A 27790-nucleotide genomic window follows, 5' to 3' on the forward strand; every position below is an offset into this window, starting at 1 on the left:
GCCGTTTATCTTTTTTAAAGATATTTCTTGTTATTTCTCCCTTTTTATGCAAGCGCCTGTGGTTCAAACTACTGGACTCGAAAAATTGTATTTTAAATACTGCGTACAATTTTTTGTTAACTAAGAACACTGGGTCATGTTTTAATTGGGTACAATGTGTAAAGAATCTACTTTGCTCATGTTTTGGTGATATATGGCAATCATCACATAATTCTAAAGCTACTTTATCTTGTATACGTCGAAGAATTTTTTATCAAGCTAGGCAATATTTGAGAGATCTCTTAGAAAAGTCTTCGAAATGCTTTTTATATCAGTATATTGTGGACAATTTTTCCACTCAATTTTACTTAACAAAATATATACCTATGAATTACAGAATATGTTTATCGAAAATTCGTATGTCTGCGCATTCTTTAGCAATCGAAACCGGCCGCTACAAGAATATTGATCGACATAAGAGATATTGTATAATTTATAAGTCAACGACTGAAGTAGAGGATGAATACCATTTTATATTGAAATGTAACATGTACAAGAACTTAAGACGTCGTCTCATTAAAGATATTACTGGCAGAAACCTTCAATGTCTAAATTGATACAGTAATTGAATGTAAATAATATCAAAGAGCTAACTCCTTTAGGCAAATTTATTTTCGAAGCTAATAAGATTCGAGCCGCATGTCTTTAACTTGTTCATGTTTTCCCCTATATTCACTCCATATATTTTAACTTGATACACATAAGTATTTCACCATACAATCAGATCTGCCTGATTTCAACGGGGAATGTGCGAGTTTCTGGTAGGGGTATCCCCAACCACTCTCGCATCTCCCTCACCGTTGGATCTCAGTATTTCATTTGGATCAAATATATAGCTTTTAATATACTGTTATCATTAGTACATGATTTGACTAAGTATATACTTTCATATTTAATATAAGTTATTGAGTGTAACTTATGAGCAAATCTTATTTTCGAAGCCAATAAGATCCTGGCTATATGTACAGACTCTTAACTCGTTCTCCACTTTGTAATTTGTATTGCTGTTCACGTATATTACGATTGTGTATATCATAATATGTACTAATGGGCAATATGGCCCACAGTTAATAAAGAAATTGAAATTGAATTACGGCAAGGGCCGTGTCAAAACAATCCAACTTTGGCCGGTGGGAAAAGAACATTGTATGGATATAAACTTAGTAGCCTTGTTGATGTGTTGATAATATCAAGGCAATTTTGAGTTTGAATACGCTTTTAAACAGGCAGTGGAATCACTCGAACATTATTTTTGGGGTGAAGGACAGGAATTGTACTTCTGTATATCTGGTTTGATAATGTCTGTTAAGGAATCCGTTTGTTTCCGCGGGATATTGATACCCTCAGCTTTATTGACAGTGATAGGGATCGCCTTCCTCTGCTCAATGGATACACAGATATGGTTGGTATACATTATTATTTTATTTATTTATTTGTGGCATAATTAAAATGCATAAACATATTGCTAGCTTTAAAAAGTATGTTATATATATTGTATGGTTGCTGAACTTCATTGTTTAGGCAGTCACATTAAATCATAAATACTCCCTTAATTTGACAATTTTTGCAGCTCATTTCTTACCGGAACCGACTCGCATTGCCAAGAACCATTACACTTGATGTGTATATATGTAGCGTGGAAATATATTTCACGCTTATGTTTATTAAATTAGAAATGTAGTTTAATTGTATTATTGTTTAGGGTAATATGGTAGTGGGCTATGTAAATGTATTACATAGGGTGTGTATAGGGTCTATATATGTATGTGTATATACGGGGCAGCAGGGAGCTAGTTTTCCTTATAAGGAGTTGTTTACGTTCTGTAGCATCGTGGAGCTGTGTATTAGGGCCCAACCTGATTGACAGGTTGCATAAGGCCCGTGTAAATTTAGTAACAGGTCCTATTTATAACTAGTGTTTAACCAATCAGAGAGAGTGAGGAGCGAGCTGTAAGTAGGTCGGAGGAGCGAGAGGAGCAGGTCTTTACCAATCAGCGTGAGTGAGGAGCGACAGAGGAGCCAAATCTAGGTCGGAGGAGCAGATGTTAGCCAATGAAAATGCAGTATGAAAGTGGTATATAAGGGGTGAAAGTGACGAAAACAAGGAGATAAAGTTTTGCTTTGGGAAATACTCCACGCAACTTGTGATAAGATATTGATACTTGGATTTAACTTACACTTTTATGGGATTTACTAAGTGTGTTATTCTCACTATGGAATACATATTACTACTGGAAGTTATCACCCGTGGATATTATGTGAAACAGTGTATATTCGATGCGAAGTGTGTACATGTGTACGTCTGAATGGGATTTATGTGAACCTAATGTATGATATGTTGAACTTCATAGATGTGTAAATAAAATTATGTGAACTTTAGTCTGGTGTCATAGTTGTCCCTGCCGTAGTCAGCTTCCATCTCGAACTTTTATTAATAGCGTCTCGTGTATACCCGAGTGGAACGCTACAATTGGTGGCAGCGGTGGGATGGAATGTTTTATGACTACGGTAGCTGGACTTTCACATTATAAGACTATTTGGATTTTACATCTGTGATAATTTTCGACAATGGATATTCCGGACACACCAAGGAGACCATCTCAGCGTGGGCTTACTTCATCGCGTGTGCGTCGAAATTTAAGTTTTGATTTCGATGAGAGTGAAGTCGGGAATAGCGATGGGTCAAGTAGCCCGGCTCGGACTTTAAGAAGTCCAGATGTGGATACACCGGATGTGAACGATATTCCGCATGTGGGGCAAAGGACTCCGGGGAGTAGTTATGGATGTGAGACTACTTCACAGGCGAGAACCACTAATTCACGCATAACGGGGAATCAATACAAAGGATTTATTTTGAAATGGATTCTTGTGTTGGTGTGTTTGGGAAGTTGTGTTGGTATTCTGTACCACAGATACCCCAACCACGTCATCGTCTGTTTCACTAAGGAGTTTATAGTTTTGGGAACTCTTGTGATACTCCTGTTAATCACATGTTCGCTCGTAGTGAAGTTGTTACGGAATCCCATGATGATAGACATGGTGCAAAATATGTCTCAGGGATTAGATGTATTGGAGACGCCCAGTCGTGAATATGGAGAGCAGTCCACCCGGAACGATATCAGTTTAAGGGGTTAACAAGTTCCGTTGAAGCGGACATTCAGTGGTACCGGTAAAGATATATGGAGTGAATATATCCGGTATTTCGAAAATGTAGCTGACCTGAATGGCTGGACACCTGCCCGGACTTTGCGTATATTTTTCACTGTACTGCGTGGTCAAGCCGAGGTGTATGCTTACGGTCTGAAGGGGGGGCCCCCCCCGTTGGGGGGGGGGGGGGGGGGGGGGGGGGGGAAATTTTGGGGGGGGGGGGGGGGGGTTTGGGGGGGGGGGGGGGGGGGCCGGGGGGGGGGGGTTGGGGGGGGGGGGGGGGGGAAGGGGGGGGGGCCGGGGGGGGGGGGGGGGGGGGGGGGGGGGGCGGGGGGGGGGGGGGGGGGGGGGGGGGGGGGGGTGGGGGGGGGGGGGGGTTTTGGGGGGGGGGGGGGGGGGGGGGGGGGGGGGGGGGGGGGTTTGGGGGGGGGGGGGGGGGGGTTTGGGGGAAAAAATTTTAAAGAGTATTCCAAAAAAGAAAGGGGAAGAGTTTTAAAAAATTTCCAAAAAAAAGCTTTTGAAACCGTTTGGGGGGAAAAAACTTTCCCCAAACTTGAAAGGGGGTAATTTCTTTGGGGAAAAATCGGGAAAAAGGAAACGAACCAAAGGCCAGGAAAGGGAAAAGGGCCCCCCAAAAACGGAAGGTCCGGGAAAAAAACCAAAACCGCCCGAAACCACTGAAGTGCTTTGAGTGTGGTAGTGAAGAACATCTGAGAAATAAGTGCCCGGATGTTAAGAGAAATTTGATCTCCAATCAAACAAATGAACTGTCGTTAAACGAGTCCCGGCTGGAGCAGTAGGCCGTGCGCCCGTCGAGCAGGAACAGAGGCCTAATACAGGAGTGAAACAAAATTCAAGTGTACCCAGCGGAACCTTGAGACAAAAAGAAATTGTACTAAGTGACGCCGAAAACAGGGATACAGAAACAGAGTTTTGTAGTGCTATTTCTTCCGCGGGAAACTGCAGACAGGGAGAGATTAATAACTTACTCGAAGTGAGAGTAAAGTGCGATGCTGCTATGAAAGTGCGTGGTATGGTGGAAGGTACGCCTTTAATCTGGAAAGTCGACACCGGAGCGAGACGGACTTTTATCACCGAAGATACCTACTATAGCATTTATGGAAAGGATCGTCCTATATTGGAGCCTGCTCGTTCCAAGTTCGAGACAGCCGATGGAAACGAGTCGTCGGTGTTAGGGACTACTATTATGTGTTTGACTTTTGGAGATATTAGTGTAAACTTTAGAGTTTTTGTGGCCAATATTAAAACAAATTTATTGGGCCAGGACTTCATAACTCAATTTAAATGTCAATGGGACTATGACAACTGGATGTTTATCATCACGGACAGAAAACCTAAAGATGAATCTGTCAACGAAAACGGATTTAAAAGCAGCAGAGTGGTCAGTATGGACACTGTAACTATACCTGCTAAACACGAAATGGTGGTGAGATCAAGACTGACCAGAACAACTAACTCACATGTTGGAGTTCTCGTACCTGAGAAAGTGTTTATTCATCCTCACGGATTAGCCTTAGCGAATGTTCTCGTTGATACTTCACACAAATCGCTATATACGAGATTATTTAACCCTGGTGACGAGCCAGTCACAGTGAAGAAAGAGACCAACATGGCTGTTTTTGTACCGGTGAAAGATATCGGCAGGACTGTTTCAGACGTTGATAACATTGCCGAGCATGATGACATGTTACCGGAATATTTGGTGGAAATGTACGAACGTGGATGTACTAACCTTAATTCTGAGGAACGTGCGCAGTTCAGGCAGTTCTTGATAAAACACCAGACCACATTTGCGGATCCTAAGGGAAAGATGGGACTAACCACGTTGGGCGAGCATACTATAAAATTAAAGGATCCCGTACCATTTAAGGAGGCACCACGGAGAGTGCCTATATACAAACGTACAATCTTGGATGAAGAAATAACCAAGCTGGAACAACAAGGTTTGATAGAGCGATCGGAGAGTCCATGGAGTTCACAACTTGTTTTGGTACAAAAGCGGGACAATTCCTGGAGAGTATGTGTGGATTACCGGCGACTTAATGAGGAAACTATTAAGGATGCCTACCCCATTAGTCGTATTGACGACAATCTGGACGCGTTGAGTGGAGCTAAATGGTTTTCATCTCTGGATCTCAATATGGCTTATCATCAGGTGCCTATGTGCGAGGACGACAAAAAGCTGACCGCCTTCGCTACGCCACGAGGTGGATTGTACCAATATAAAGTGATGGCGTTTGGTTTGACCAACGCCCCGGCCACTTTCTCCAGAATAATAGAGAAAGCGCTGAGTGGATTACAGTGGAACATTGCAGTGCTTTATCTGGATGATATTATTGTGTACGGAAAGGATTTCGGACAACATTTGGACAACTTGACGGCAGTCTTGGAAAGGCTTGACGGTGCCAATTTAAAGTTGAAGGCCAAAAAGTGTCACTTTTTCTGCAGAGAAGTGACGTTCCTGGGGCATGGGGTGTCACAGGATGGCGTCCGGACTGACCCTTCAAAAATAGAGGCAATATCGAAGATGAAAGCGCCAGAGACCGTTTCAGAGTTAAGAACTTTCCTAGGATTAGCGTCCTATTACAGGAAGTTTGTTAAAAACTTCGCATTAATAGCGAAGTGTCTACACGACCTTACCAAGAAAGGTCAATCATGGATGTGGACGGAAGAACACTCTACAGCTTTTAATGAGCTGAAGGAACGGTTAACATCAACTCCTATTTTGAGCTATCCAGACGTAAACGGGGGTAAATTCATACTTGACACGGATGCCAGCAATTACGCTATAGGAGCAGTGTTGTCACAAGTCCAGGAAGGCCAGGAAGTGGTTATTGCGTACGCCACGCGCAGTAGGTCTCTCAGTAAAGCTGAGCGTAATTATTGTGTGACCCGGAATGAGATGTTGGCCGTTGTTTTCTTTGTGAAATACTTCCGGCATTATCTGATTGGACGTGAATTCTTGTTACGGACGGATCATGGATCGTTGACTTGGCTGTACAAATTCAAGGAGCCAGATGGACAGATTTGCAGGTGGATACAGCGACTGAGTCCATTTGATTTTAAGATACAACATAGGCCTGGGAAACGTCACTGCAACGCCGACGCCATGTCTAGATTAATTAATGATAAAGCCGCAACGTGTAAACAATGCAAAATGCCGTTGGATATTGAACAATCCGAGGCTATCGATACGAATATGTCGGAATTACAGGACATTCCGGAAGTAATAATAGACAAACCTGAAGCGGACATAATCGATCAACCGGAAGTGGATAGTATTGAAAGCATAAAGATACTTTTCAAACCGGATGTGACTGTGGATAGTACATTTAGTGTGGACTCCGGTGACCGGAATAGTAACAGGAAACCGGAGAAAAGGAAACGTGGGAGAAAATCAAATCGTCCTCCGCCTGCTGAACCAAAAGCTTCTCCACAGGAAGAATTAACACCTGACAACATCAGACATAAACAGAAAGAAGATGAGCACATGGGACCGATTATTCAATTAATGGAAGCATTTAATGGTTGTGAAAAACCGAGTATAGAAAGCATTTCCGATAAAAGTAAGGAATGCCGGTTCTGGTACTCGAGATGGAACTTATTGACAATTCATAATGGATTACTTTGTGAAAAATGGATAACCCAAACCGGAAGTGCACGGTTACGGATATGTGTTCCAATATGTCTTAGAGATGTGGTAATGTGGCATTTACATGACGCGCCGTCATCGGGACACCAGGGAATCACACGAACATTAAAACGCGCCATGGACAGTGAATATTACTGGCCATCTATGAGACAGTATGTGACAGACTATGTTCGGGCCTGTGATATATGTGAGGAGAGGAAACACCCTTCAAGGCGGAAGCGGAACCTGTCAAAAACTTACACAATCGGACACAGATTTGAATGGATAGCGGCAGATATCACCGGACCCTTTCCTCGGTCAGAATCCGGAAATGCGTACCTATTGGTAGTGCCCGATTACTTCACAAAATTTACGGAAGCTTACTGTGTACCAAACATTGAGGCAGTTACGATTGCCGAAGCCATGTTTAAAGGCTGGATTAAGAGATACGGGTGTCCGCGAGAAATACACACGGACCAAGGAACCCAATTTGAAGGAATGTTATTCAAGGAATTGTGCAAACTTCTTCAAATTAAGAAAAGTAGGACAACGCCTTTTCATCCGAGATTCGACGGAATGGTGGAGAGACTCAACCGGACAATAAAGGAAATGCTATCCAAGGTCGTGAGTGAAAATCAGAAGGATTGGGATACTTACATAGACTGTATTCAGATGGCTTATAATAGTACCCCACATCAAACTACGCTACAAACGCCTCACAAAATGGTATTTGGAGAGGAAATGCTTGTACCACTTGATATAATATCACCGAAACTACCGACAGAGGATACAGTAAACAGTGAATCAGATTTTGTTCGTAAATTGGACACCACTTTTGAAGAATTATTCCGCATTGCAAGAAAAGTGACACGGGATTCCGCGAAACGTCAAAAGTGTCATTATGATCGAGGGATAATTGAACAAAGTTATGACGTTGGTGATAAAGTGCGCCGATTCCAGCATAAAGTGATAGTGGGTACGAAAGCCAAATTAGCCAGAGACTGGACAGGGCCGTGGACTGTAATCGAGAGGCTGAGTGACGTGCTTTATAAAATACAGCACTCCCCAAACTCGAAGCCTGCAGTGTTACACGTTGACAACTTGAAGCCTTACCGGGGAAGTGAAATTATAACTCGCCCGAGGGTGGACACCGAGGAACCAGTGATGAGTGACGAGGAAGCGCCCGAGTCATCGCCACATTTACCTGAGGAAACAGATAGCGACGAATCAGAGAGCGAGAGCCCGACTCCATCCGTTACCAAGGTGACAATAAGGGGTCAACCCACAGTAGACTCTTCCAAACCGGGGGATGGAGACCTGTCAACCCCGGTTGTCAAGGTGACTCGACTTGGCAGGGCCATACGAAAACCAGCTCGACTTATTGAGACATAGTGTTCAACTGTATACTGATTCCAACTATGGACAATCACGAACACATATGCAGATACTGCGGGGTTTATTTCCGAGAATCCAGGAATCTATCCAGACATGTACGTGAGAAACATGAAGAGAACACCAAATCTTTGAAAGTATGTGAAGACTGTGGGAAAACATTTTCCAGAGGCAGCAACCTGAAGAGGCACCAGAGAAATCACTGTTGTGGTCCCACACGCCAACCCTGCTCTGACGAAAGGAATGATTGGGATATTGATGAACTGTGGAACTCATTTAGCGTGCCTACCTGTACCATGCCAACAGAACAATGTTTTTCTGGTGATGGTATGCCGGAATGTCCATACCGTAGTTGGCCGGCTGATCAACTACATGCAGATCTAGGGTACAGTGACGTCAGCGAAGAAGAGGTGGAGGTAAAGCAGACGGCAGAGCGAGCCCCAGCATACAGTGACGTCAGCGAGGACGAGGTGGAACATGAACCTATGACCGGAACCAGTAATGTGTTTGTGTGCAATGTCAGTACACAAACCATCATAATATCCATGACTCGGACCACAACCACATTTACAGATGGAGTCCAGGAAGTCCGACGGGATACATCAATTGGTTACTCGGAAGGTGTGGACCCTGAGTTCGTCGACTTTCCGGGATTGGCACGGGAGACATTGGAGGAAATACCACAACATTTTGCCAATATGGGGACGCGCCAATACACAAAATTCGATGTCTGAATGGATTTATTAATGAGACTTTTAGATGCTGAAAAGACATTCTGTGACTTTTGAATAATGTGACATTCAATGGATTTTATTGTGTGACCATTTTAACGACCCTGGTACATGAATAATGAACTTTATTTGGATAACGGTACGTTCTCCGATATTTGGTCCGGATATGATAAACACTGTGTTAACGATTGACTTTAACCATAAAAGCAAACATTACGTTATCATCATGTGGAACATTTTTCTACTAGTTGTGATATTTTCTCACTGGATTTATATCGTGTTTTGTGTTCATAATATAATGATTGACGCTGTATCTTATTTGAATCATTTGTGATTGAAATATTATTGTGCGAGTGAGTTGATAGTGTAAACCGTTTTCAACGCTTATACATGTATATTGAACATTTTTCTGAAATAGACAGGATTTGATTGTTATCTCTTTAACTTTTGTCGGAGACAAAACTTAGAAAGTTGGGGGTAGTGTAGCGTGGAAATATATTTCACGCTTATGTTTATTAAATTAGAAATGTAGTTTAATTGTATTATTGTTTAGGGTAATATAGTAGTGGGCTATGTAAATGTATTACATAGGGTGTGTATAGGGTCTATATATGTATGTGTATATACGGGGCAGCAGGGAGCTAGTTTTCCTTATAAGGAGTTGTTTACGTTCTGTAGCATCGTGGAGCTGTGTATTAGGGCCCAACCTGATTGACAGGTTGCATAAGGCCCGTGTAAATTTAGTAACAGGTCCTATTTATAACTAGTGTTTAACCAATCAGAGAGAGTGAGGAGCGAGCTGTAAGTAGGTCGGAGGAGCGAGAGGAGCAGGTCTTAACCAATCAGCGTGAGTGAGGAGCGACAGAGGAGCCAAATCTAGGTCGGAGGAGCAGATGTTAGCCAATGAAAATGCAGTATGAAAGTGGTATATAAGGGGTGAAAGTGACGAAAACAAGGAGATAAAGTTTTGCTTTGGGAAATACTCCACGCAACTTGTGATAAGATATTGATACTTGGATTTAACTTACACTTTTATGGGATTTACTAAGTGTGTTATTCTCACTATGGAATACATATCACTACTGGAAGTTATCACCCGTGGATATTATGTGAAACAGTGTATATTCGATGCGAAGTGTGTACATGTGTACGTCTGATTGGGATTGATGTGAACCTAATGTATGATATGTTGAACTTCATAGATGTGTAAATAAAATTATGTGAACTTTAGTCTGGTGTCATAGTTGTCCCTGCCGTAGTCAGCTTCATCTCGAACTTTTATTAATAGCGTCTCGTGTATACCCGAGTGGAACGCTACATATATCTCATTAATGAATTCAGCTTTGAATGTTCTTATCATACAGTCAAACCTCGATGATTCGAACTTCGTTGATTCGAATTTCTCAGTGTATCGAACTTTTTGCTTGGTCCCGAATTTCCTCACTACATAACGCTACTAACGAACCTATGTATGATTCGAATCGAAACGAACTTTTTTCATGGCCCGTTAGCTATGATATTATAGGTAATGCACATCTCATGATTCGAACAAAAACGTTTACCTGTACTGACCCCATGGGTGTATTGCGTATTTTGCGAGAAGATATCGTCACGAGGACGTGAGTTTTTGTTCACATATGACACTTACTATTGGTGACTGCCTGCGAATTGATTCGAGATTGGTATTTAGAAGCATTTCTAGCACTAGTAAGCAAAGGTCTCTATTACATATATGATATATATATACATGAACATTTACCTGTGATATGAACTCTGGTCATAGCCAAAATCTCGTCACGGTCTATTGGACTCGATCAATATGATATAACAATAGAGCGACAGTCATTGACAGCGATACCGTGCGCGTTTCTACAGTACGGTGGCTGCGGCACCTATTACAAAAGCGTTGGAAGAGGCCCATTGGACCCTGCACGGCCATGGCGCTTGGACACTGGATGATGTAGCGACGATGATCAAGGGGATAGACTTACGTTTATCCGGAATTGAGACACATGTTAAGAAGATAGACAAGATAGAATTCTCCATAACATCTTTAGCTACCCGAGTAACAGGAATGGAGCGAGAAATCAAAGGAATCAAGAACAAGACTAGAGACATTGAAGCGTCTGCTCAGTCCATGAGTGATATATTTGATGAAACGAGGAAACAAGCTCAAGGTAATGAAAAGTCCATTCAGGCAATCCAACACGAGCTTAGGAAGCAACACATGGATAATGTTGATTTGGCAAGTGATTTCATTATGGCAAAGAAAGATTGTGAAGAGCTCCTCGGCAAAGTAGAAGATCTTCAGTGTCGCTCAATGAAAAACAATTTGGTGTTTACCGGGCTTAGAGAGCAATATAACGAAGATACTGAGGAGAAGCTGAGAAACTTCATATCGACTAAACTAGGGCTAAAAACTAACATAGAGTTTGGAAATGTTCATCGATTCAAAAAGAGGATACAGGGGCGCACTCGCCCGATTGTGGCAAGGTTTATATACTATGCCGATAGGCAAGCTGTAAAAGAAAGGGGATTATCTTCTGCGTGGAACTCGTTATGGCATAAGCGAGCAGTTCCCTGCTGCTGTAGAGGAGCGACGAAAATTTCTGTACCCCATCTTGAAGCACTACAAGTCAAAAAATTGTAATGCCAAGTTAGTCCGTGATAGACTCTATATCAACGGGGAATTATATACTGGATCAGGGGAGGAACTAGTAACAGGCGACAGGAAAAATGTTCCTAGATGGACCCGTGGGTCCTACAGTGACGCTGCGATGACTGCACCACCCAGCGTACCCGACAACACCCCACGCAGGAATCCATTGAAACGAGCCCGCATCTCATCCTCGCCTATGGCAGCCACTCTTGGACCACGGAACGTTGGTAGTGATATCAAAACTGTTAACCAACTACCAAACCAACTACCAAAGTCTGTTGAGGGAGTTAGCAATGGACATGTTATCCAGGTGACGGCGGACGTTCATAGTTCAGAAACTTACGAAAGGCGATTCGCGAATGCAAAACAAGAACAGTGTGGTAGGAACGATTTCGCGAATCAGAGAACCCGTCCAATCCACGACGATGGTGTTGATGATGATGGAATAGTGACAATCTCGGAAACCAGACCAGGGTATAACCGGCGGAATCTACATGATATCAGCTATTAGGATTGTGTGGAGGGAATCTCCATAATATCATGGAACATTTGTAGAGGTATTGCTGGTAAACTCGAGTCGCAAGACTTTGTTAATATTATAACTAAACATGATATTATTTGTTTATATGAATGTTGGGTGGAAGAAAATGAGGTGATAGAACTGGAAGGGTATGAATGTTTTGCTTTCCCTCGTATGCATGGTAAAGGTGGTGGGATTGTTATATTTATTAGATCTTCTATTTCCAATAACTGTAGTATTGTTGATAATATTTTTGACAATATAGTGTTAATCAAACTAGCACGTGCGGTAACTAATGATGACACTGATGTGTATATATTTTCTTGCTATTTCCCTCCAATCAATAGCACTTTTTTATGAAAAATATGATAATGACCTGTTCGTGACTTTGGAAGAAATGGTTGATTTGTATAAAGGTATTGGTAAAATATTTGTTTTCGGTGATTTTAATAGTAGAACTTCATGTAGGGATGATTTTATCCGAGATGACACTATAGGGCATGATCCGGTGAATGTTATGTCAAATATATCGTGTTACGCTCCAGATGTAAATAAATTCAACCGCAACAGTTCGGACAAAGTACTTAATCAGTTTGGCAGACAGCTTTTATCTTTATGTAAATCGACTAGCTTACGAATAGTCAACGGAAGGCATAAAGACGATCCCAATGGAAGTATTACATTTTATAATCATATAGGATCAAGTCTGATTGACTATGTAATGACGTTTGATGATAGCTATGATAGCATTGTCTGTTTTGAGAGTGGAGTTTTTAATGTTTTTTTCTGATCATGCACCAGTATGTATTTCTTTACGAACTCAGGAGGTCAGCACTGAGTCAGAGAACAAAAACTTAGAACATAACATAAAATGTCCAAGTGTAAAGTGGAAGTGAAGCGCATACGGAAAGTTTTTTGAATATATTAGAATATAACAGAGACGAATTATTAAATGTTTGTATGAATTGTGAGTTTACTCAGAAAGGAATTGACAATTGTGTTGACAAATTTACTAATACTTTGAATAATTTGTTGATACCTTTATATTCGTGTACACATAAATCACGTTCGCGATCAGGAAATAAGGTTAAAACTGAAGATAAACCATGGTTTAATGAAGTTTGCAAAAAAATATATAATGAATATAAACTGGCATTGAGTATTTTCAATTCGGACAAATCAGAGGGGAATAGATACATTCTTTTAAGTAAAAAACGAGCATATAAAAAACTAGAATACAAATTGAAAAGAGAATACAAAACTCAGCGGGGCAATATGATGAACTTCATGAGAAGGAGTAATCCAAAAATGTTTTACAAAACGTTCCAGAAAAGGAATAAAACATGTAAATCCAATTGTTCCTTAGACGAACAAGCGTTCTTCAGGCATTTCCATGAATTATCTTCCACTGAATTACCTGATAATAAAATGGTAACTGATTTTTTAGATACATATTTTGATGGTGATATTGCAGGTTCTGTGTATCAAGAATTAGACTGTGACTTTACTGAAGGAGAAATTATAAATTCCATTAATAATCTGCATAGTTCCAAAGCTTGTGGTAGGGACTTACTCATTAATGAATATTTCCTTAAAGGTAAGGATGTACTTATACCGTGTTTAGTCGAATTATTTAATAATATTTTTAAGTCTGGAAAGTATCCAAAATCTTGGTCTGTTGGCAATATAGTTCTGGTCTTTAAAAAAGGCGACAGAAATGATACAAATAACTATCGAGGCATCACATTAATTAGTTGCTTAGGTAAACTTTTTACATCAATTTTAAATAAACGCCTTATAGATTTTGATATGATATATTCGATGATTAGTGACGCTCAGTTTGGCTTTAAGAGAAATATGTCAACAGTTGATGCTATATTTGCTCTTCAGACGGTAATCAGTAAGACGCTTAGAAACAAAAAGAAATTATATTGTTGTTTTATTGATTATAAAAAAGCATTTGATTTTGTAAACAGGCAAAATTTATGGTTTAAACTCATCAAAGAAGGCGTGCCTGGGAAAATGTTGAATATTATACGGTCTTTGTACAATGATGTGAAATGTTGTGTGAAATATAATAACATCACGACAGAATTTTTCAGTTGTAAAAATGGATTATTCCAAGGGGAAAGTTTGTCTCCGATTATGTTTTCCTTATATGTAAATGACTGTGAAATGAATTTTTTAACTAATGAATGCCCTTCTATCGAATTACAAACATTAAACTTATTTTTATTAATGTATGCTGATGATATGGTATTGTTAGCTGAAACACCCGAGGGCTTGCAACAAATGTTAGATGCATTGCTAAATTACACCAATGAATGGGGTTTAACAGTGAATACAGATAAAAAAAAAGGTGTTAGTTTTAAGAAACGGGGGGAAATTAAGGTCAAGTGACAAATGGTTTTATAATGGTCACGAATTAGATATCGTTGATAACTTTAATTACTTGGGTGTCTTGTTAAATTACAACGGAAAATTCAGAAAAGCACAAGAAAAACTAGCTGAACAAGGTAAAAAAAGCACTTTTCGCTGTAGCCAATGTATGTAGGAAAAATTATTTCAATGTTGAAACACAGCTTCACGTCTTCGATATATATGTTGCCAGTATTTTAAACTATGGTTGCGAAGTATGGGGAATGCACAAAGCACCCGATATAGAAAAATTACACTTGAAATTCTGTAAAAATTTATTAGGAGTCAAGAAGTGCACACCCGATTGTATGATATATAATGAATTAGGAAGAATACCAATTAGTAATATTCGCAAGTTGAGAATTATCAAATATTGGTTTAAATTTAAAAAAATCAGACAATTGTATATTACAAGCCTGTTATCAAGAAACGTTATATAATGAGGGTGGGTTATGTGAATACGTCAGAAATGAATTAATGGGATTAGGATATATGTGGTATCAGGACAGTATGAGTGATAGAGATTTCGATATTGTTAAAATTAAGATACATGATATATTTCAACAAGTGTGCAGAGAAAAGATTGAATCTTCTTCGAAGTGTGCATTGTATATGCATTTGAGTGATAATTTTTGTTTACAAAAATATTTAGCAATGCCTATAGATTCAAAACATTTAAAAGAAATAATTAAAATAAGGATGTCATCACATAAGTTAAAAGTAGAGGTTGGACGTTATAATAATATATCACGTAACCTTAGAAAATGTAATGTTTGTAATAATGGAGATATAGAAGATGAGTTTCATTTTATAATCAAATGTCAATGCTTTAAAGAGTTGAGAAGTAAGTTCATAAAAAAATATTATTTTACTAGACCAAACATGTATAAATTTATAAAACTATTGTGCACTGATAACATAAAAGATATGACCAATTTGGCGAAATTCATTTCCTTAAGTAATAAGAAACGAGACCGCCTGTTACAATGTTAGGCTGAATATTGAATAGTGTTGTATGTATTTTCGAAATCACTTAGTATTGAGCAATTTGCTAATATATATGTAATTAATATATAAATGTCTAGAATATATAACTACAACATGTTTGTAATCCCCTATGTACTTCTGTAATTTCCATGGCAGAATTTGTAATTTGTGAAAACAATGTACTTAATTATTGAAGTGTAAGAGATATTCCTCTACACTATTCTAGATGTAACCGACCGGTGTTCATGTGTGTGGATCAGTGTGAGTGTGTGGGCATAGGTGTGTATGTGCTGTAGTGTACATGTCTGGATTGGTGTGTGTGTGTGTGTGTGTGTGTGTGAGTTTGTATGTGGATCAGTGTGAGTGGGTGGGTATGTGTGGATCAGTGTGGGTGTTGTGAGTATTTGTGAGGACTGTGAGGACTTGTTGTACATGTAATGTATATACTGATAAACCATGTGGTTTAAAGTAATAAAGAACTTGAACCCCACGACAGATGTTTGTCGTGACCCCCGCGGCAAGATTGCACACCTCTCCAGCAAATGCCCTGACTGATTACGACAGTGTTGTCACTCCCGATCATGGGTTAATTGATAATCAGGCCCAAATTGATAGATAAATGGTGTATTTAGAAGCCATGGCATTTAATCACTCCGGTATAACATACCGGTAGTCCAAACGCAACATCTCGGGGAAATTTCCGGCAACACTCGGAAATCGATGTAGTTAATTGTACATTCCGACTTTTTTTTACGATAATGCATTTTTCAAAATGGCCGCCGACTTCTGAGTCTTCTCTGTCAAACCTCGTTAACTCGAAGTCATCGGGATCGTGAAAAAAAAACTTCGAGTTGTCCGAGTCTTCGAGTTAACCGAGTTTCAAGGTAGACGTATTGGTATATATATATATATATTTAAAAAAATCCTTAACAGAAACACGACTATTTGATTTCAAATAATAATTATAACATAATTGTATTTATTACTTATGCTAAAAACAATGTTTCTAATAAATAAATGATATTTCATGCAATACTGTCGTATTGTTTTGAAATCAAGTATAAGCGTGTATATCTGTGATTGGGAGTCGTGTCCGACATGTCATTTCTAAGTGAGTGAAGGCGAGAAGATTATCACACAATTTCAGCACTTTAATATCTATTTGAATAATTCCTATCGTGGTGCATAAATGATAATATTGTAAAACATCACAAAAAAACAATATACGAAACCTGCGGCAAATAATACATACACAAATGTATCGGCACAGGCCATGTGTTGGCAAGTGGAGTAGCAGCCGGAAATACACAGTGCGCAAGTACAGTGTACACATCGATTCATGAATATGAGCCAACAGTTTTAAAACCATAAACTTATATCACTTATAATATTTCGATCAGAAACGAAGTCCTGGAAATAATACACGCGTTACTCGGCAATGGTTCTGATTTCAGGTGTGTCGGATAAATCCCGCGCCTGATCGCACATGGCGACCCAGATAATTTGTCAGTGTAGCGAGCTTGGGTATAATTATCGCACTGTATATTAAAAAGGCAAACAACAATGTTCCGACTGTTGGGCAAGATATATGTTTTGTCTAAACATAATTTTGAGCCAGATTCGGCTATAAGATTTGCGTAATATGCAGCTTATCTATGGAAAGATAAATCCCATCAATTACATTTTAAACTTGAAGATAATAGAGAAACAAAATTGCGACATTTGGTTTGAAACTCTGCCTTGGTGCTATTGGCTCTAAGATGCATTAAAAGTGAGGCTTATACGTATATGACAACCTCGAATTTGGGTTAAAGTCTATACTGTGTATGCCTACTAGCAAATATACTTTAACCAATTTCTTAACTTTTGATACAAAAATGTAAATGCCATAACAATAAAGCGTTTAGATTGTGACGTATTATGTGCACATTAATATCTATTCTGGTAACTATTGAATTATGGTGATGTTTTGACGTATAAAAGCTAAATATACTTCAGTAGTGCTTATCAGGTAATTATATCGCATCATCATTTCCAGTGTATATGTTTACATATATTTAGAATATAATTCATCCAAGTAGTGTGAGATTAATGATTCAGTCAATGCATGTCTATCGATATCACGGAATGTTTCTGATTAAGGCAGTACCATCAAGGATGAGCTGACTCATAGGTCCCTATCGCATACTGTGTCTTCATTCAACTAAACTTATCTGATCTTACTTTATTTCAATGATTTGAAAGTATGTATACAAGGCTTTAAGATAACCAGATGCTAATCTCCGTAAGCGTTTTTAGACCAATACGGTTCACGATAATCCGGAACAGTCTATAGTAACTCTTGTTGAATGAGTCGGCTGGAGCTAAACGAAGTAAACGTATTTCTTTGATAATTATACTTATTTACATTGAGAAGGAATTTCGAAGGTGGTGTATATAGAGTAGTTCCTGTAGAACATGGACTACAATAGCGACCACTGTTTTTAAAACCAAGTGCCCAAATAAGGATGCTTTGGTAATTGAAATGAAGTAAACATGCATGTTCCTTTCCTGAAAAAAGTTTGAGTCATCAAAAAGCTATAAGAGATTGACCCATCCCGTACATAATGTCCTGAAGATTGGATGAAAATGTCTACAAATATTTATCTTTAAGGTTCAAACAAGCAAACCTACCGATGTTTAGACAAGAGAATCTACAACAACAAAAGAAAGAATGCAGAACTGATGTATGCCGGACCTTACCAAAGCATGCGTTAGAACAAATCGATAGGTATATGATGTTCACAGATTTCACAGATTTTCTGTCATTAGTGAACATTTCAACATCAGTGGTAACCATACGGAATGATAAATCGGACGTCAGAATTGGAGATGACGTCATTGTCGACATTGATTTGTACAACGGTAGAGGAGAACGAGCAACTCGCGGAGGTGACATGCTCAGGGTGTGGCTTCGAGAACCTACCCGTCATGCATCTGTATCCGGTTATGTAATTGACCATGACAACGGATCATATACAGGAGTTGTTAAAGCAATGTGGGCCGGCAATCCAGAGTTGATGTTTTCTATTGCAAATACGAAGGAACATATTGGAATTTTCATGAACATTGTACAAAAATATGGTTTAATTAGATTTCTTCGAGCAGGATTTATAAAAGGAAAACTGACAGAATCAACGTTATGTAGCGTCATACCAAACATTCCGAATGTAACAGAGTACTGCAACTTTACATCCCAGAACTTCAACATGTCCTTTTTCTGTGGAAAGCCAAAACAGATGAACTGTGGAGACTGGACTGTGTATGAAAGAGCTTCTAGATATTCCTGCAATACGAAGCACACATCCTTTTTTAGGTAAGTATCTTAGTCGCGTCGACGTCACTTTTGTACCAAATATTTGTAGTACATTATTTGATAGCGTGTGATTAGATTAAAGTCAACTATGGGGTAAATCAGTTCCAGTTCAAAAAAACTACACCAATGAAAAGGGATATCACAATCGTTTTCAGTCTACGATAACACTGATAAAAACTGTTTACTTAAATTGTCATTAAGTCATTTTCAGCTTGGATAATAACTGTAAACTCCAACTTCCACTGTGCCACTTTCAGCTGGGATACTATCTGTAAACCAGTTAATGTTTATTTCATCTTACAATAAGTCACATTTATCTCGGGTTCTCATAAAAGTCTAATAGAGGGGCATAGCTTGATTGTGTCTACATTGTAAAAATAGCTGGAGTATACCGCTCTGCTAGAGGAAACTTCTTTTTAGCTCGATCAAGAGAACATAAGACTAACAGGCCAGAGGTCCAAGATCCGACTCTTAACAGAATCATTGAAATATATTTCATTCATTGGTTTTCTGGTATATATGCCTGGGTATGCCAATAATATCTTGGTAACCAAAGTAAACAAAGATTATTGTCGATCAGAAAGTTAGCCATCCTCATGATGACGTCTTCTTTGGGCGTTAGTGATATTTTAGCTAAATACGTTTCCACACAATTCACAACTATGTTCTTGCAATATTGATTGCATTTCTAAGAAAAAAACTCTGATCACAAGAGACAAAGGCGTTCCTTCAATTTGAAAAGGGGAAGAATGTTGTCATGAAAAGTAACATATTGTGATAGAAGAAACGTTAAAAGGAGATACTGAAGATTAATCGAAATATTTTTGAAGTTTTTTAAAACTCTCATTTCATTCATCCCTCTTCTAGAATAAACAATATTCCAATGTGTCTGCATTCCTGAATTAATATTGTGCTAAGGATGGAAGTAAGAAGATTATAAAGGCTTAGTTTAATAACTACTTTAGCCAACAATAAAACGCGGTTGAGAGGAATACGTATAAAGTTAAGGAATCAAATATAAACGAGGAAGGTCCGCGTGATTCTCACTATCAAGTATTTTGAATAATCGCAAAACTGGCGAAAAACGAAAATAAATTAGAAGAATTAGCATTAACGACACCCGAGTGACGTATTCTTCGATTCGTTCGGCCTAAATCATCATCAGTCAGATAATGATGATGTAACTTACCATACTACATATATTATTAAATTATATATATATATATATATATATCTTAGCAACACAAATGACGAAGGAAGACAACTTTTTGACTCGTGCCCTGACCGGGCCTCGAACTCACGATCTACGGCACCCAATCGCCTAGCCAGAAATACCCACAGCTTATACCGCTACGCCACATCGGCGTTCTTAGTTCGAGGCCCGTTCAGGACACGAGTCAAAAAGTTGTCTTCCTTCGTCATTTGTGTTGCTAAGTTATATATCTATTTATTAGCACAATGTATCATATACACTATGTGTTGGTGATCCGAAGATATAGATTTGAATTTCCTGTCGTAGTTGTACCGAGAAATATATATATATATATATATTAAGCTCTCTCGGGGGGAAATTCAATCAAGGTCACATAATACAGCTACATCAATATTTTAAATAGGTATAAGATACGCTGTCCTTGGTGTAAGGATATTGATTAATCGTAGGGTCATAATCAATATAAATTAGATCATAATTAATTGAATAAGCAATCACAGTTATCGAGTCATTCATTTTTTTCAACGCTGACTGTAAACCCTGTCTTCTATTAAATATAGCTTCTTAATAGGAACGACAGACACTTGTCATCGGTACAATAACAATTAAAACACCACTTGTATAGATACATCTCCTTATTTATATAGATGTATATATATTTATCTTTATTTTCTTAATTATAACAGACATTTAAAATTTATTCTCTGTTTGGTAATAGGCGTTGAAATTTTAAACATTCTTACAAATCATTGACATGGATAGCATATTCATTTCTCCGATATTTGTGAGAAATAATCACGTGGTTGGTAATATAACGCTAATTTCAGTAATGTGTCTGTCGGTGTTTCACGATTTTTTTTTCTATCTTTCTCATGACATAAACTGAATAACATCATTCATATATATATATATATGTGTGTGTGTGTGCCAAGTAGTAATAACGACAGTACAGACAAGTAAATTGTCGAATTTTCGAGGCAATCTGCCCCTTTATCAAGACACAGGTAAATTAAATACGATCACATAAAGACATTGAACATGGAACAGTTACACAAATATAGAAGATATAAAAAAAATCGTAATGTTGTAAAAACGATCTTCCTCGGCCGATACTTAATTCGCCGAGGGCCTATTTTGATTGATTAGGAAACATCTTAGGTGGTGTACAAATAAATAAATAGATAATATAACTTAGGTTTAACAAAATAACATCGCGGGTTAATACGATGTGACGGCAGCGCGTGCTATGTCGTGAGTGTTTTTGTTATTGTGTTTTTTTCCGCGATATGTACATTTCGTCCCGCAAACCTGGGCCTAAACAGCGGGTAGCAGTGACAGTATCGGGTGGCAAATCCCATATTAAAATTAGTTCGTTTTAACGAAATTGAACAAATATTAAAATCATATAGATGTAATTGTGTAGAAAGGTATAATTTAGGCATTAGAAACCAAACAGAAAGGTGGTCGAAAGATCCTATTAGCGTAACAAAAACCGGGTGGCAGGTATCAGGACGACTCGTCACAAACCGACAACATGTACTCACACAACTTATTCAGCCAATCAGCTGTCTTTCATGTATATTGGATGAATTACTGAATTAAATGAGGCATGAACATTTGATTGACATAAGGTTTTGATCCCGTGCATCGGACTTTGGGCGGCCGTTTTAGGATAAAATACTGTCATCGAGTGTTAACTAATGTGCACGTGCCAGGATCCCGAATACTTCCGGTGGTCGTCCAATCAGCGTGTCACGCTTTAGGTGTCCACTTTCTGATGAGATTCAATGAACAACTCGGAGCTTATCTATGGCAAGCCGTTTTAACATTTAATCCCATTTCCTCTTAAGGGGATATTTTTTCACTGAAGTGAAATTCTTATTTCACTTAAGTGAAAAAAGAATTTCACTTAAGTGAAAAAAACATAATGCAAATAATTTATTCACCTTAAGGTGAAAAGAATTTCACTTAAGTGAAATTCTTTTTCACTTAAGTGAAATAAAACGTAATGCAAATAAATGTTTATATCCCTTAAGACAAAAAGAATTTCACTTAAGTGAAAAAAAATTATGTGCAGACATAATGCAAAATACTTGTCCCATAAGTGAAATTCTTTTCACCTTAAGGTAAATAAAACAGCCGGTGTCCATTTACTCGTTCTATCCACCCCATTATGTATAATGGAGTCATCCACTTCCTTCGACCTCGTTTTCATACCGGAAGGTAAGCGACAGATGAAAAGATGGCGGGAGACATAAGTGGCGTACTTGAAGCGATCCAGAGAAACATTCGGAATGTAGGAAGACAGATAGGTCAAGAAAATCCCGATATTTTCGTGCTTGAAGGACTTCTGAGGCAAAAAGATTTTTATTTCCATTATGTTTGATTTCCCTTAAGTGAAAAAGATTTCTATTTCCATTATGAGTTTTTTCACTTAAGTGAAAAAGATTTTTATTTCCATTATGTTTTATTTCACTTAAGTGAAAAAGATTTCTATTTCCATTATGAGTTTTTTCACTTAAGTGAAAAAGATTTTTATTTCCATTATGCTTTATTTCACTTAAGTGAAAAAGATTTTTATTTCCATTATGTTTTATTTCACTTAAGTGAAAAAGATTTTTATTTATTTTATGTTTTAATTTCCCTTATGTTCTATTTTCATTATGTTTTATTTCCCTTATGCCTTCAGGTAAGATGATTTTTATTTCCATAATGTCTCATTTCCCTCAAAGGATTTTTTTTTCATTTCCACAAATGTGTTATCTAATGTATGTAAGCTTTTTATTTTGATTATCATGCCCTTATGTACGTTCTTTAATTGTCCCTTTCTAGTGTGTTTTCTTGGGTGACATGCGCTATTTTTTCAGTGAGTATACACCTGAGAACTCTGCCCTTTTCAATTCCGCATAGCTGAGGTCTTTTTTATTTCAATACAATGTTTATTTACAATACATGTAATTAGAGGTGTACTGAAAAAAACATTGTTAACAAATCACCACCTTATTGACAATGTCTTTGCTCTATTGCTAATTAAGAAGTTACTATATTGCAAGCTTCTGACTAAGTTCATATAGTGTAAATGTTGAACAAGGTAGATTAAGAAAATTACAAAAAGTTTATCGATTGGGCACTAAATATAATAATAATGGCACTGAAGTGACCAAAACAAAAAGTTATGAGATCAGACATTATAATGAGATAATTATAAATATAGTTCTTACCTGCAAATTACCGGGTGATATTTTATCAACTTACAAAATATTTGAGATCACTAGTGACTGTGCTATTGGATAGCTTAAAATTGGTGTCTCATGGTTATGCTATTAATCCTGTGATATTTGATGCATAAACATAACTTGGAAAACATTGTTCCAAATGTGACTGTTTTCATATGTATGATATACATCCAAATGTATATATATTTCACTTTTTACAGCTAGAATATACCAAAATGTCTTACAGTCACTAATAATTTGCAAATAACAAACTAAATGGACAAGTCAATAATTGTAACTGATTTTTAACCCTTGAGGATGAACATCAGTGATTAAATTTAGTTCTGCTATTTCTATTTAATATCTTACACATTTATAGAGATATTGAGGATTCAATTTGTTTGCACTTTCACTTGTGTAAACTTCAATGTGCCAACATGACCAAAATTAAGAAATACATTAATGATTATATATTCACAAAAGGTTTTGTTTCAATGCCTCACAGAGGTTTGCAATATTAATTCAATAACTTTTAGGAAATCCAATCCCTATTCATTCTTTGCATAAATTCTATGTGATATGCTACTTTAGATCAAACATGTAAGTATAAGTCGCATTTTCATAACTTGTAGACATCTATGTGCACACATAAAACCTCAAAAGCGTATCTCTTTTGCTCATTAGTAACACTATGTGATGATTTGATTCCCTTATGACAGACATTAAATTATCTTGCTAATCAAATTGATAAAAAGATAACTTACCACCATCTCTTCGATATCTTCTTCTAAAAATCCTTCTGTATTTTCTACAATTTCATTGGCTCGAGGCTTCGCCCTTTCCACAGCCTCAATAGCATTCTGCACAACGGCAGCAGCGTCCATTTTGGGTTAAACTCAACCCAAGTCATAACGTTAGTTTTTATGGTGGCCGCCATATTGTTTGTAGTAGTAACAACAACACATTGCCTAGATAAGTAGGTTACTGATTGGTCAGATAGTAAACGCTCAATGATTGGTCAATCATTGGACTAGTCCAATTACATCCTCAAATATGGGTGTACAGATAACTACCTCAATTTATTTTGCATTATGTTATTTTCACTTAAGTGAAAAAGATTTTCCCTTAAGTGAAAACGATTTTCCCTTAAGATGAATAAAATTTATTTCACTTAAGTGAAATAAAACATAATGTAAAAAAGGTCTTTTAACCTTAAGGTAAAAAGTATTCCACTTAAGTGAAATAAATTTGAAGCATATTTTACCTTAGAGGAAATGGGATTAAATGTTAAAACGGCTTGCCATACTTATCTGTGTATAGACAGACAGGGGGATCGTTTTTACAATATTACGATTTTTTTAAATCTTCTGTATTTGTTTAACTGTTCCATGTTCTATGTGATCGTATTTAATTTACCTGTGTCTTGATAAAGGGGCAGATTGCCTCGAAAATTCGACAATTTACTTGTCTGTACTGTCGCTATTACTACTTGACATATATCTATTTTTAGTAATACGCATCCAACATTTGTTTGTTAGGATCCAGTACCTATAGTGGTTTATACCGTCGTTATTACTTACTAGACCCTATATATATATTTATTTATTTAAGGATTAACATCAATTATTGTTTCTGTTATACAGTCATAACAGAAAAAACTGGAGTGTATTCTAAATAAACCGCGAAGCGGTTTATGAAGAGAGTACACTCCAGTTTTTTATGTTATGACTGTATAACAGAAAAAATAATTAATGTTAATTCCTATAATTTAATTTCGTCTTATACACACCAAGATATTTCACTTTGGCGAACTCTTTTCTGTGATAAATTATTACGCAACGTCATCAGCCAATCAAAAATGACGTTACATTTCGCAACGTCAAAAATTTTGTTATGGAGGTATAACAAAATTATTTCAGCCAATGGAAATGCGTGTTTCATACAAAATTAAATTATATATATATATCACATAGTTATGTACGCAAGACTCTAGGAAATGAAGACAACACAATTTCTAAAGATAAATTAAATACAGATTCTTCCATTATTATATATTTTATGATATACATGTTTCGCTTTTTGTTGTTTTTTTTCATGTTGAAATAAGTACATACATTGTATTTACGTCTTTAATCATTGATAAATAGTCTACTCGAACTTGTAATTTATTCTCTTAAAATCATCGAACCATACTACAGCGTATTTTCTGTTTCAGGAATTATAAGTATTTCAGTAAAAGTTTAGGAATGCTGACGGTATCCACCGGTAAGTAGTTTAATTGTCTGCATGGTTAATTGTATAAATCTTTAAAAGTTTTTGTTTTTGTTTTGTATTTTCAGTGCACTTTCTGATTAGTGTAAATGTGTCATAAGCATGCTGCATAGAATGGTGTCCATGCTAAATAAAAATACAAGCGCTTTAATAGAAATCACTGGTTTTATTTCTTTGTGAAAAACTATCGGTAGAAATAATTAGCAAGCACTTTAATTATTTAAGTCAAAATAAAATCATATGATATGTCCTGGTAGTACTGACAACTTTTGGTGCTTAATGAAACAAGAAGGATTAATAGATAATCCACCACCTTACGTTTTATTCGATACACTCCACCCTCTAAATTCAGGTTCTGGTACTACAGGAGAGTCGGATATCCTCTGTCGTGACGTCAGCAGTACAATAACATGGCAGACGACTAACCCGACTGGCTTCTTTTACGACGGTAAATGGCGGTCGTTAATCTGCAAACCTGCGCTCTCATGGACGTACGACTCATACGCCAAGTGCTTAAAGAATCGACCGGTTCTCATGACAGGTGACTCTACCACAAGGAATTGGTATGTTCCTTTAGCCGCGCTGTTAAAATTGCGCATATTTGTTGGACGTCATGAAATAAAGGACAAAGCATGGCATAAATTTGCTGAAGCAGAAAATAAGGGAAAATCTTTATCGATGTATTGGTCACCACACGAAATCCCTTTCTACAGTTGGGAACAAAACAAAAACAACTTCCGGTCTGTAGCATCACGGATAGATGATTTGCCTGGAAACAAAAGCGCAATCATCATATTACATTGGTACGGGCATTTGACTAGAACAACTCCGAAACAGTATAGAGATCATGTAACTAGTGCCAAACATGCTGTAGTGCGTCATTTGAAACGTTCTCCTCATTCAAATATTTTCATAAAAGGTCCTCACTCTTTCACATACAATTACTTTCTAGAACCATTTGATTACATTAGTAGAGTTTACAGGCAGATTCTGTACGAGGAGTTCAAAGACTTACAAGACAAAGTCTACTTTATCGACCAATGGGATGCAACAGTTGGGATGGAAAATTTAGACATACACCCGAAAGCTTCACTTAACCCGATTATGGCTAATTTCGTGTTCTCTTTTATTTGTGATTGATTCCGCGAAGATTTCGGCTGTTAGTTCAAGTCTATTGCGGCAAAGCCAACGAAACAATCAGTAAACTCTTGAAATGTGATTATAATAGTCTACGGAATGTTAAAATAATCCTTCTGTCTTACTTCTAAGTTATCCATTCTTGAATGTATAGGTGTATGTTCTGTTTATTGTAAACATAAATATCTTAAACACAAAAGTGATGACGTTATATATACAAGAACTAACAACAATTCTTTGCGGTTGTTGGTTTTGTATTCATTCCAAGACAACAGAGAATACTAACATAGCAACGTAACCGTAATTCTAACTAAAAATAGAACAAACGATGGCAAAATATTTTCAAAATTAACGTGTGCATGATGAGGAGCACCTGTGATCGGTATCTTAAAGCTATTGTTTTCTTTTCAGAAACAAGTATGGCTAAGTCCCAAAATACATGTTACTACATTCCACTGTTATTTTGCATCATTTCAGCTGAAGTGTAAAATTAGAAATATCACAGACTCACCAGCGTCTTGTTCGGCATCAAATTACACTCATAAAGACAACATTAAAAGGTGATGTATTTCATTGAATACAGATTAGTAAAGAACGACCTTTGGGGCTAATATAGTACACACTCGCCCACATATGTTACTATCCACGTCAATAGAGGTTATTTACCTCACTCAGTGGTTTATTTTAAGAAGAGTTTCCTGAAAATAGTAACCATACAAATGATTCATGCAAACTGTGCTACCCGAGACTTGTAAATTTAAGTGTTTTAAAGGTAACCATACAAACTGTGCTACCCGAGACTTGTAAGTGTTTTAAAGGTAACCATACAAACTGTGTTGCCCGAGACTTGTAAGTGTTTTAAAGGTAACCATACAAACTATGTTACCCGAGACTTGTGTTTTAAAGGTAACCATACAAACTGTGTTACCCGAGACTTGTAAGTGTTTTAAAGGTAACCATACAAACTGTGTTACCCGAGACTTGTAAGTGTTTTAAAGGTAACCATACAAATATATATAATTCCTATTTTGCCTTTGTTTTATCCATTTTTAGG

The 27790-nt window shown here is 37.5% G+C and overlaps 1 protein-coding gene across 1 annotated transcript; it reads left to right on the forward strand.

Annotated features, from left to right (window-relative positions):
* The first annotated feature begins 1177 nt into the window (after positions 1 to 1177).
* Positions 1178 to 27548, forward strand: LOC117322257 (NXPE family member 3-like). Its single transcript, XM_033877060.1, has 4 exons — positions 1178 to 1441; positions 18199 to 18900; positions 25544 to 25593; positions 25952 to 27548. Exons 1-4 carry the CDS (start codon positions 1338 to 1340, stop codon positions 26737 to 26739), a joined length of 1644 nt encoding a protein of 547 aa, XP_033732951.1. The 5' UTR covers positions 1178 to 1337; the 3' UTR covers positions 26740 to 27548.
* Positions 27549 to 27790: the final 242 nt, after the last annotated feature.

Source organism: Pecten maximus, chromosome 2, assembly GCF_902652985.1.
Source record: "Pecten maximus chromosome 2, xPecMax1.1, whole genome shotgun sequence".
Taxonomy (NCBI): domain Eukaryota; kingdom Metazoa; phylum Mollusca; class Bivalvia; order Pectinida; family Pectinidae; genus Pecten; species Pecten maximus.

What these genes read in the sequence shown, in the direction of transcription:
- LOC117322257 (XM_033877060.1), top strand. Translation starts at nt 1,338, where the DNA reads ATGTCTGTTAAGGAATCCGTTTGTTTCCGCGGGATATTGATACCCTCA. An exon ending in TCAATGGATACACAGATATG is followed by an intron (nt 1,442 to 18,198) that starts GTTGGTATACAT and finishes TTTATCTTTAAG; the next exon opens with GTTCAAACAAGCAAACCTAC. An exon ending in AAGCACACATCCTTTTTTAG is followed by an intron (nt 18,901 to 25,543) that starts GTAAGTATCTTA and finishes TTTCTGTTTCAG; the next exon opens with GAATTATAAGTATTTCAGTA.